The sequence below is a fragment of the Nuphar pumila genome, chromosome 3, assembly GCF_984573655.1.
Source record: "Nuphar pumila chromosome 3, dmNupPumi1.hap1.1, whole genome shotgun sequence".
Taxonomy (NCBI): Eukaryota; Viridiplantae; Streptophyta; class Magnoliopsida; order Nymphaeales; family Nymphaeaceae; genus Nuphar; species Nuphar pumila.
Genome location: NC_143251.1, coordinates 80,048,382 through 80,060,836, shown reverse-complemented (window position 1 = coordinate 80,060,836; position 12,455 = coordinate 80,048,382). Strand labels below are relative to the sequence as shown.

The following is a 12,455-nucleotide window of genomic DNA, read 5'->3' as shown; positions in this document are numbered from 1 at the left end:
TTCGCTTCTCCATGAGACGACACCACCTGCTAGTAGGAAGATGTATCTAGTAGTGAACTTTCTACTGTCGAGACATCCTCTCTGTAACGCCCCCAAATTTTTAAGTCCCGAAAAGCATGATTTTTTTAAAATAAAATTACAGCGGGTAAAATAAATCAGGAGTAAAACTTGGCATGCTACTTTTTCTTCACATTAATATTTGGACAGACATTAAATCTTAGAATTTTGAACATCCATAATAGAAATAACGATTTCATATGTTCTTTATTAATAATAAAAATCAAGAATTTAATCAGAGTCATGAGCAAATAATATGCTCTTATTCATCAACTTTGGTGAGTTTGAGAAAGATTTTACTCGACCCCTATCACAACCTCCAGCTATCGCATGTAAATTCAATCACCTCCTGAAAAACATTGAATATTCATAGGGTCAGACAAACATGTCTCAGTAGAGTAGAGCTATACTAAGCAAGTAATCTAGAATTCACAAGTAGGAATCTCTTCAAACTTTCGTGCACTTATATTCAATTTTGTTAATATTCATTAAGTATTACAAGTATATCGAATAAGCAGGAACAAATAACCATTATTCATTATTCACTTGAGTAAAATGCATGAACAGTTAAATATATGAGAACTTAGCAATGCAGAGACCCTTTTTATGCACGAATAAATTCTTATCTATGATTATCTTTCTTTCTTATATGATGCATGCCATGCCCACATGATGCACATAGAATTAAGTTTCACTTGTTAGCCATGTTGGTACTACACAAGCAATAACCTGATGAACGATCATGGCTCAAACATAATTTCATGCAATGGTGGATTTGGCCTAGTTGGGTACACTTCACCAGTCTATGTGCTGGACGCCAAAAGCGAGAGAGACTCCAAACACAACAATAATATACCTTATGCATCAGATTTTCCTCATGAGTTTTGTATTCTCTGCGCTGCAGACTATGCAAATGCTTCTCCTCTCTTTGGGGGTGGGGAAATGAGCAACTTTTCGTGCTTAAATAATACCCATGAAGCCAATATGTATTGTTTACCCTCTCTTAATAAGCCAATGCTTTAGCGTTATGGTTTTATTTATTTGCATTATCATTTTTCATGCAATATCAAAACCATCTTTATGAAGGCTAATTCAGCTACTTTAGGACCCCAATTTGCAAGTTTGAATAGGCATTAAATCATCCATTCATACACCTTGGTCAGTAAGTATATGCACATATCAATAACTAACATGATAGGCTTTCATATTTTTTCATGCATAGCCACAATTTCAATACATATCAAAATTTGCAGTTTTGAGATTCTGTTAGGCCGGTTTTGGAAAATTCACCAAAATTTACAGATTATGAATCACATTTTCTTAATTTTTTTACAAATACACATGTGTTTCAAGAAAATAACCCAATAAACATAACTAAAAAATTCATCATAGATAAATCAGAAAAATTCTGGGACTAAACCCTATTCTAGACAAATATATGACAGTCCCTGTTTCTGCAGAAGAAATTTTCTAGTTTGTAAAATTTTTCCAGACTTCCAGATAAATCTTTTCATAAAACCTTTTTTACAAGACCATAGTATATATGTTAGAATTCACCTATTAATTTCTTGATTTATTTTGATCAGCCTTGAGTAGGTCTTTAAGGTCCTTAAAACTGTGGGTCAGAACAGTCCTGCAGACAGAGCAGAAAATCTATACTCCATTGCAAGGAACGTTTCAGCCCCAATAAGGAACCAAACAAAACAAATTAAAATTTTAAGTTCAAGCCATGGATGTGTAAAACACTCCAGTATTTTTATTTGAATTTATTAGCATTATTAAAGAGATATCAATTTATTTCTAAAACAGGGCGAGATTAAAAATGAGGACAGGAATAAGGTCATGCAAGATTCATAAAAAAAGAGCAACCTTAAGGTAAAGGTCTATATAAATCATGATTTTTCTGATAGTTTAAACATGTTTTCATCATCATCAAACAAAGACTTGCTCATGTCCAGGCTTAGCTTGTTAAAACATTAATAGACATCATCAAAGATTCGTAAATCTACCAAAAAATAACTCGAATAAGATTTTTGTTAGGCAAGAATCAAAACAAACCATAAACACTCATGAGACATGAATTATTTACACAACAACATAATGTTTAATCATGCTAAACATAAAATATTCAACCCTAGAGGTTCAGATTATCTTTCTTTATCAAGAACAAGAATAAACCCGATATCAAGAGCGGTTCTTGAACAAACTCTTAGGTTATGAGAAAACCCCAACTCTGTTCAATTGTTATAGAGGCTGTAAAAAAAAATTGTATGGTAAACAAACCTAAAATTTAACGTATAAAACTTTGTCAGCTTTCCAATGCCCCAAACCGTTCGTTATAACTTTTCCGGACAAGGGAGATATCAACGTTTTGGTGTAGACCGATACTTTTCTGTTCTGACTGTCATAGATTCGTGCTCATTCAATAAATAGAGCCCACAATTTTACAATAGATGCAAAATTTTGTTAGCTTTCCAACACAATAAATTGCTCATTAAAAATCTTTCAGACAAGGGAGATACAAATGATTTATCAGTCGACTATCATGCCAAAAAATGAAAAACAAAACATTTTCTAAAGAACCTGAATTGAAAAACTCATATTTTCTTAGAAAAATTACCATAGAAATTCATAATTTTTTTTACAGAATATTAATATTATTGTAATCTACCAACCCGAAATAAAATATTTAGAAAAACAATCAGCTACCATGGATCTTTTACTATTTTTACAAATTTAGTTTCTAAAGAAATTAGTTTGATGAAAATTATTTTTCTTGTGTTTTTTCTTTCGAAAACCCCTTCCAAATACATGATCCAACAATACTATATCAAACCTACACATGGGAGTCATGTTCTAAGGTTCGTACTCATAAAAAATCAAAGGTATTCATACCTACAAATCTTGGTTTATGTGTAGAGTATAGAACTCCCTACCTTAATGATAAAAATCGATTATGAGAGAATATATGACTCTCTTCATGCAAACCAGCCATTATATGCCAATGAATGCCTCACTTAAGACCTTCCCAAGCTTTCTCAATGTGTGTGGAAGCCTCCTATGCTAGACTACGTTGAGAAGACCCAACATTGAACTGTAGGAAAGAAGAATAAGGGAGACAAGTTTTTTAGGGGAGAGAGAAAGATAGCAAAAAAAAATGGCAATAATGGAGGGGCGTGCGTGCAACCCTCCTCTATATATAGGCATTGCTTTTTAGATCAAGGACTGAAAATAACTCCAGCCCTTTGATCTAAGGGTTAGAATAGAGTGTTAATTTTTTTTCTTCCTTGCTTGCCAAATAAGCAAGTTGACTAGTCAATAATAGAGTTTTAATTTTTTGTTAAATAGCTTGTTGCCTTCTTAATTCAGCCCTCAACTCCATTTAGGACTCTCTAAAGGTGATGCCACTCCTATGGATCCCTCTAGAAAATCATCATCTTCTCAGAAGTTAAAAAATAAAAAAATAAACTTTTAATTGCACCAAACAACTAGTTTTTTATTTTGACATTTTTTTGCTTGTATTTTGGTATCGTATTTTAAATCTTTATTTCGGAGTGCCATATAGGATGGGACGGCCCACCTATAGACTCCTACCAAAATTAATTTTAAATACATTTCTCATTTTATTCTAAAAAAACTAATAATAATAAACTATTCAAAAAAAAATACGGGTGTTACACTCCCAAGTCTGCATCAAAGTATCTAATGACCTTTAGGTGGTCAACCTTTTTGTAAATCAACATATAGTCATTCGTTCCTTGCAAATAGCGCATGACCTTCTTTGCTGCCTTCCAGTGCGCAATGCCTAAATTTGATTGATATCTACCATGCATTCTCACAACAAATGCAATATCTAGCTGTGTGCATGTCTGTGCGCATTGCAAACTCCTAACCGCTGAAGCATATGAGACAATTGCCATCTGGGCCTTTTCATTAGCATTCTAAGGACAGTCTTTTAGGCTCAATTTTATTCTCTTTCACTATGGGTGTCAAACCAGGAGAGCAATTACTCATCCCATATATTTTAAGAACCTTAAGGATATAGGATTTATGAGAGAGGCCAAGGATACCCTTAGTTCTATCACAACTGATCTTAATTCTAAGGACATATGCGGCCTCACCCATCCCATATTGCCTATCATGCACAAATAAATTTTTATGAAAGTACATTATAAATGTCATGAATTTAGTTATAATTCATGCTTAAAACATTATGCATAACTTAAATAACATAAAACACATGTATTAGACATGCATAAGTCATGCTTTCTTAACAATAAACACGTATAAAGCATAAAAATGATAAAAACATACTCTTATGGGTAAAACCCAGGGTCCTTAAGCTGGAATCAGTCTAAAAGTACTATGAATCAACCCTGAATTGGTCAACCAAGGGAATAAATTGTTTTTTGAATAGTCAAACTGGTCTGAAACATGTACAAAAGCTTATGAACCCTTAAAACCAAAAGAGAAAATCGATGTTCCTTTATAGATTCATGAAAACATGGTTTCTATATTCAGAAACCGATGAAAAACCAATAGGAACTAGTAAAAAATGGCTCTGAATTGGTCCTGGAACTCTCTGTATCGGTTACAAAACTGGTTTTGTTTTAAATCGGTTTAAATAGTACATGGACCTTATTTCAGACCTGGTCTGATTCACTTCGGATCTAGATCCAGTTCTAATGGATCCCATATCAGATCCATTCAGTATGGATCTAGACCCATAATGATCGAGTCTCAGGTTGGATCTTGCGATCCAAAACCCAATCCAGATCAGTAACAAATCTAAGTTAGATCCATATCTTGAAAGTTGTCCAGATCCAAACCTAGTCCAAATAGGACTCGGGTCAAATCCAGACCTCAACCCGATCCATACAGGACCCGGGTCAGATCGAGGAACTCGACTCAGTCTAATCAGAGCACGGGTTGGATCCAAGAACTGACCCAATCCAAACCCGTACCCGATCCATAAAAGATTTGGGCTAGATCAGGCTCCAAGGATCAAGTTAGATCCAGACCCACTATCTAAAATGGGTATGGGTCCAGTCCCGTCCAATAAATAGAGTCTTAGCCCGATCCACCTAGTTCCTTAATGGATCGAATACGTGGATCATGACCCACCATAATATGATGCAGACCTGATCCACCCAAAATGATTCTGAATCGGTCCACTATATTCGATCCGACCTGGGTCTCAACACTAAAAAAGGGCCCAATGGCCTTTCAGTTTCTGAGAAAATTAGAGGTTTTTGGTTTTCTCAAAAATTGAAAGCCATGATCGGCTCGCATTAAAGCCTCTGCTCTCGTACAATGGACAACATCAATGAGGTTGTCGGTGATGGCAGCCGTCTCACCAGCATCTCCCCGATGATAGCAGCCGGATAGTCGATGCAGGTAAGGGTTTATAGTTTTTTTTATATACATCTGCCGCCAGAGCTGCAGATGCCACCAACGGCGATGGTCAGTGGATGGCGACCAATTATCGTCTGTCGACGATTGCAATGGCCGGAAGCCAGCAAAAACAATAACCCCTTGTTTACCCTTTTATGTGTCTGTCGTCAGTTTCATCTACCTGCAATCATCGGCACTCTCGACCGACCAAAATGCCGCCAACGATGGCAACCCCCACCCTGGCCGATGATCAACGACTAACTAACCTAATAGACCATGAGGCAGGTTGCCATGCCCCACACTCTTTCGCTCGCGTACCCTGGCAGGTTCATGTTCGCCACCCGCGACCCGTAATCGTTGATGCCGTGTGCAGCCAGGTACCCACTAGAGAAGCTTTGGGTGCCAATCACCATGTCTTGGATTGACTCTGGGTCAGAACTCGCTGGTGGGGCACGATCGTCTCAGAGGCTCTCGTCTCGGGCGTGTAACTCCCCAAAAATACAAACTTGAAAGCCATGAATTTTTAGACAATTTTTTTTTGTAAGATTGCGCAAACAGAAAAAAATTTGAAAAGGAGAAATAGTTGGAAATCTTTGAGTGAGTTACAGGCAAAGTTTGACGTTTGCAGAATTTACAAGTCCCATTACAAAATTGAGACAATTAGATTTACATTCTTTTACAAAAATTCTCACAATTCATGATATTCCCCCAAATGATCACCAGAATTACAAAAGGCTTTTAAAAGCAAGGGTCTAGTCTTCGCTGCACATCAGCCGCCATCGCACTGCCTGGTCAAGCATCACATGCACCCCATGAAACAGGATCAAAACTCTTGCGAGCTGGTAAGATATAACATAACTTGCATGCTTATGAAATTATGACTATTACTTACTTCAGTCATTAATATTTAAGCAAATGCTATTGTAAGCAAGAAATGTACAACTTTAGCAGCATAATCAAAATAAGCAGTGAGTCTCAACATTAAGTAACAAGCATGCAACTAAAATCACATCAATGTGTAATTAAGCAATTAAGCAATTAAGCAAAGAACTAAGCAGAATCATTCAGCCAATAAGTCAACAATTAGCAAATTAGTTTAATTATTCTGTCTTGATTACTCTTTCGGGTACGTGAAAGAAAACATCGTATTTGTCAAAAATATCGCCGGCATTTATTATTCTATTGAGTGTGATAACCGGGGTACCTACAGACCGAGTAACAAACCTCATGCGAGCGACCCGTGGTCGAGAGAATCATCACATAGGAAATGGATTGCAACCCATACTATTGCAGTAGCTGAAGAATAGCACTATTGACAACCTCGACTTCCCTAACTCTGAGTGACTGGAGGCCACAAGGATGACATTGCTTCTCAAAATGTGTCATAAAATTGATCGGTCACTGAGGGTTGTACCATCCACCCTCTCTAAGGTAAACCGTTTGCGAATGGGGCAACTGGGCGGTTTATCATTTTAGGCTTAGTTAGTAATCTTTTCCTCCCTTCGAGGTACTTAGGAACAATTTCCTCGTGTTTTCTGCGAGGCAACACAAACATCTTGATGAGGCCAGCCCGCCCATTCACGTGCTCTAGCATATCTAGGCCAAGAGGAGCACTTTGCCTGTGAAGGCGACATCAACACACATTATTTTAAGGGAGTATGATTTTTTATGAACACGTGAACTCAACTCACGAAATGGGTCCAACGCTCAACATAACCCATTGTAGAGTTTTAGCATGCAATAAGATCTCAAAACAACATTTTATACCCCTACTGTGGTGCTCCAAGTCTCCTTTTTCATTTTGGGATATATCAAGTGTCAAAAGCGTAGCATGCATCATGAGTCATGAAAAATGCACATGGTTCCATCCAAAATGAAATATTGCATGTTATGAAACCAAAATTTTACGACACTTGATTAACAAAGCATACTTTATTCAGACTATTTTAGTTCAGTGTCATGATGTGCCAACAGTGCTTGTGGACTTTTAAATTTCGTCAAGCATGCTACAATAATTTCAGAATTTCTAAAGTTTTAACTGTATCATTTAAGCAAGTTGTATACTATCCCACACATGCTGCCATCTTTGTTAATTTTTACAGAAAACCCCACAGCCAGTGGGTGCTACCATGCATGCCAAATCTGCAGGGAACATGCAACAAGAAAGGCGCTGCCACAAGCATCGTCAATGCAAAAATTTGCAACGAGCAATACACTGTCATAGAGCGTCGTTTCTACAGAAATGTGCAGCAACAGAGTGCTACTAGCAAGGCTGTTTCTGCAGAAAAATGGCAGTAAGTGAGATGTTGCCAAAAACGTGCAAATATACGAGAAAACGCAGCCTGCAAAGCACTGCCATAAAGCATCATTTCCTGTAAGAAAATGCAACAAGCAAGAGACTGCCACAAAGCGACATTTCTGCAGAAAAGTGCAGCAAACAAAATGCTAATACAAAGCGATGTTTCTGTAAGCAATTGCAACAAAAAAATGATGCTGCAAAGTGATGGATTTGCAAGAAATTGCAGCAACATGAATACTGTTGTGAAGGGCTATGTCCAAGAAATAATTGCAACAACAAGATGCTGCCACAACACGACCTTTCTGCAAGAATTTGCAGCAACAAGGGTGTTGCCGCAACATGGCTTTTCTATAGAAAATTTGCATCGGCGAAGTGCTACCACAAGGGGTGCCATTGCTGCAGGAATTTGCAGCAACCAAAGGGCTGGCACTGAGCACAATTTTTGTCGAGAATCATAGCAAGCAAGATGTTGCCAGAGAGCTCATCCTCCGCAGAAAATTGCAGCAAGGTGATGCTGCCAATGATGTGAAACTGTGCAAAATAAGTCTCTAACAGAATGTTCATAGCGGTGGCTTGTGCGAGGCATCAAACGATGTAGCTACCTGGTTGTGTTCAAGCCTGTGGTTAGTCATAGCACAGACTGAACCTGTGTCACTGGTTCAACTCTATGCATAGGGCCGAAAAGCCCAAGGATGGCACCCAAACAAGCCCACAACGGGCTGCAGCCAGAGGCTGACCCGAGGGAGCTCGGCCTGCAGCCAAACTAATGTAGTCCATGGGTGAGGGTGCCCGAACTGCGGGGCGCGACGACGCCGGGCCACCATGGTTGTAAGCATGGCTTGCCAGTTTTGGATCGACCTGACAACAACGTGAAAGAAAGAAAATGGGTGTGTCAGAATGGGTCTGGTATGGACTGCATGCCCAGACTTGGTCTGGTTCTGTAGTAGCATGCAACCATAAAACCCGAATGGAGCATGTTGCGGTCCAGTTGAGAAAGGTGCCTGCAAGGTATGCTTGGGTCGGGGCCACCTAGATTGTGAACTGGGTTCAGCCGGTTCGGGCGTGCATGGGTTGCTGCTATTGCAGGGGCAAAACCCACACACGACCGACATAGAGCCTGCTGGTTCTGGTTTGTCAGAACCGCAACTCATGAAAGAGAAATAAAAGGAGGAAAAGGGGGCAGCCGCACAACAGCAAACCGACCCACAGTCAGGGCGTTTTTTGTTGTCGGGCATGCCCTGCAGCTGGAACGACAAGGACGTCCGAACCCTGGATGGTTCAGGCCTCCGCGCGCACAACTGGTCACTGCCATGAAGGACAAAAGAAAAAGAAGAGCAGAAAAAGAAGAAGTGACGAACAAATGGGAAATGCGGCAAAAGAACAAGCTCTGTGCAGTTTGGGGAGCTGGAAACGGTACCCCTTGAGCTCAATGTTGCAAGGAGGTGACCAAAACCCTCCAGTCACACCCAAACCCGCTGGTACCCTTCATGCTTGAGGCTATTATGCAAAAATACGACGTCTGCACATAAACAAAAACAAGCAAGACAAAAAGGAGACGTTGTGTGTGTGTGAGCATGCAATGTGGTCAAGAGAAAACCCAAAGAACAAAAGGATGAAAAACCAAAGCCCATTAGAGGGTCTAATCTTCCTAGCTCCTGTGCATGCATAAAACGCAATGGGAAGCATGGATTCATGCTAGAAACTCAGATTTTTGCAAAAATGACAGCCATGAGAGAATAACCTCACATTGACCATGCGTTTTTTGGAAAAATCTTGATGGAGAGTGGCTCCTCTTGCTATAACGTGTAGAGGAGAGTCCCGTACATGGTACCCAACCCTACACGCAGCAAGAGAGAGGAGGTTTGGCACAAAGAAGGAGTGTATGGTCGGTTGGAGGAGAGGGAAGGAGAGAAGGGAGTGAGAGAGAGAGGGAAAATCAGCTAAGGGGTTTTCTCTCTCTTCCTCTTCTCAAAGCCCTTAAATAAGCTAGAGTTTTTAGATCCAACAGTTGGGACTTAATTGGCAAGATGGATGGTTGGGGTCCATCCATTAAAGTGTCATGCCCTTCTAAGCAATGGCATACTTGAAAACACTCTTCTACAACCCACATGCCCTTCTAGGGGATTATGAAAATCTTTCTTTTATGCCCCTGCAGGCCACACACCCTTCTAGGGCATTATTCATGCATGCCATGTTTTTTTTGAAGTCATTTCAAAACCAGGCATGGGCTGCACTCTAGAGTGCGCCCTTGCCCAAAATAGTGACTTTGGCCCTATGCCAAGTCCATTTTTTTTTCAAAAAACACCTTTCTATTTCATTAAAATTTCAAATAGGTCATGTTTTCTTTGAAAGAAACTTTCTAAATTCACACAAGGCTTAATCATTTCTTAAAACCTCAATTCTAAATAATAAAAAATGTTTGAAAATCAATAGGTATATGCGTTTAAATAAATATTCAGAGCTTCGATTAATATGGCTATATAATCTTATTCTAAGAAGTAATGGATATATATATATATATATATGCTAAACTTCCATCATGTATTAATTTTTCTTCCGAAATTTATGTGTCTTACAGGGCGAGACCTAGGAACTACGGCGTCCGAGTCATGTGTAGGTGGTAGACCGCAGATGCTTGCGTCCCACCGTCGGCATCAACATCCCTCCGCCAACCCCAGTGTCTGCCTGGAGGTCAGCGGTAGCAACTTCTGCAGTAACGCCTCCAACCACTAGTTGTCTGTGGCGGTCAGTTCATGATGCCGATAGCAACACACGTCTTAATGCCGACAATGACTTGTACCCCTGGTGGAGGCATCCGTTGCCGGTTCTGGACCTCCGATGGCTATCTGTGGACAACCACAACCCAGTTCTGATGTAAGGTGGGTCTGGATGGGGTTGACCCCCTCCCACCTAAAACCAAAACATCAGTAACCACACGGCAGCCGGTCTGCTCGGGCGATGGGAGATCTCGACGAATGCCACTAGAATGCTGACACACCCACACGTGCAGTGAATGCGAGGTGTGGGCCTATAACCCAATGTTAGCGTTCATGTAAAACCATAACCAGAATGTATCAAAGCAATAACATATACCAGTATTCTTCATGGAAAAAACGAGCATTGACACAAATGCACAATGTTCTCCTCAGCCTATCAATGCCTACGATGAGCCCAGGCCATCAAGTCGATGGTGAGTAGGATCCTGAACCTAATGAGAAATGAGGACAACTTGGTTGCGCTCATTAAACACCCATACCCGAATTTATAGGGGGAGGAGAGTAGGGGGTTACATACGTGGCATTAATGTACGTGAACCCTTCACATGCCATATTGAATGTAAACCTTTCACGAAAACTTAACCCCTTCCTCACTAATTCCCAACTAAAGCCTTCGTTAATGTCAAACGGGGTCCTACGTAGGGTTGAACCCGATCCGAAATGTTGATAAGAAAGAGGTTACAACAAATCTGTCAATTTGTTCCCAAGGAAGGTAGTAGCGTCGTGTAATATAAGGGCATGTCTGATGCGCCGTTCTCAGCGTGATTCGGACAAAAATTACTATGAGAACGATGATTTTCAACAAACATTGGATGTGTGATTTGCGATCCAACCCCTCCCCTGTTACAAAGTACAGGAACGAAAGGGACCGAAAAAAAAATGCATCGACGGGCGTGCGTCTCTCTCTGGTCAGTCTCTCACTCTCTCTTCGCTGGGCTTCCACTGATCGTCTTCCAGTCTCTCTTCTACAGTAACCGGAGGGCTTCCACAGATTGTTCTCTCACTCTCTCTGGACGGTACCATCTCTCTCTCTCCTTCTCTTGCTATCTGTATGTGTGCCCTAGATCGATCGCAGAAAGGGATTCCATGAAAGGAAATGTCGAATATGTTACAAGAAACCTCTCATGGAAGGAAGGGGCTTCCAGTGGATCCTCACCTCCCACCATTGGCCTACCTTATTTCCCCTTCCACCTCCACCACCGGCCTCCCCATCGTCGTCCCTTTTTCGTTGTCCTTCCCTGGTAGCCTCCCAAGGTAGAGCCCCCTATTCTCCCTCTTCGCCTTCCACCCACCATCCTTAACTGCGGCTGCCGCCACCATCACCCTCCCACCACCTCCACCACCACTTTCCGACATGCCCATAGTCGTCCACTAGACCGATTCTTTAGAGTTCATACTCTTATTTGGGAGGAATTGTTAAATCGGATTTTCTGCCATATTTGATCGAATTGTGATCTTTCCCATCCGGAAGACCGCGATTCGTTAGGATCTGATTATTGTTGTTATGGAGCTTCGTGCTTGATTTCGTGCTCAAATCTAAGGAAATAGCGGAGACAAACCCTAAGGGTTTGGGTTCTGCTGTATATGGATCGAGTTTCGATATCTTTCTGTAGGAAACACGTACTTTTAGGTTTGATCTGCGATTGTAGCAGTGGTTTTTGGTTATGGTGGAGATGCTTCTGAAAAATCTTGGTTTGGGTCAAGCAAGGGTGTCAAGTAGAAGATCCGAGAGATTATCCATAAATGCTAGTTTTCTCTCTGCATTTGTTAGTTTTTGTTACTGAAATTTCTCTTGTGAGTGTGATGATCTTCTCTTTGTTCCATTCGTGGTTCTGCTCCTGGAGTGGATACCATGTGCCTCTTCCCAAAGAATCCTGGTCGACGTGAGTCCTTTATTCTGGTCTTTGAATTGTTGTTTTAAAAATTTT

General features: G+C 40.4%; 2 protein-coding genes across 6 annotated transcripts in view; one reads left to right on the top strand and one right to left on the bottom strand.

The window, feature by feature from the left end:
- LOC149843076 (E3 ubiquitin-protein ligase RGLG2-like) overlaps window positions 1-12,455 on the bottom strand; it is a 163,913-nt gene that overhangs the window by 39,758 nt on the left and 111,700 nt on the right. The window contains exon 13 of one of the 3 annotated variants that reach the window (XM_089999584.1): window positions 255-406. The exons of 1 other annotated variant lie outside the window; for it this stretch is intronic. The gene's annotated coding sequence lies outside the window, so the exon portion shown is untranslated. Of the gene's footprint in view, window positions 1-254; window positions 407-12,455 lie in introns of those variants that run through there. One more of the 3 variants, XM_089999581.1, reaches the window with a different exon arrangement.
- LOC149843077 (translocon-associated protein subunit alpha-like) overlaps window positions 11,412-12,455 on the top strand; it is a 74,384-nt gene continuing 73,340 nt past the window's right edge. For 2 of the 3 annotated variants that reach the window (XR_016430840.1, XM_089999588.1), the window contains exon 1: window positions 11,593-12,410. Coding sequence is in view for 2 of the 3 variants with exons in the window: in XM_089999588.1 (XP_089855714.1) it covers window positions 12,380-12,410 (31 nt within the window). In the remaining variant the exon portion in view is untranslated. Of the gene's footprint in view, window positions 11,544-11,592; window positions 12,411-12,455 lie in introns of those variants that run through there. The other variant, XM_089999586.1, reaches the window with a different exon arrangement.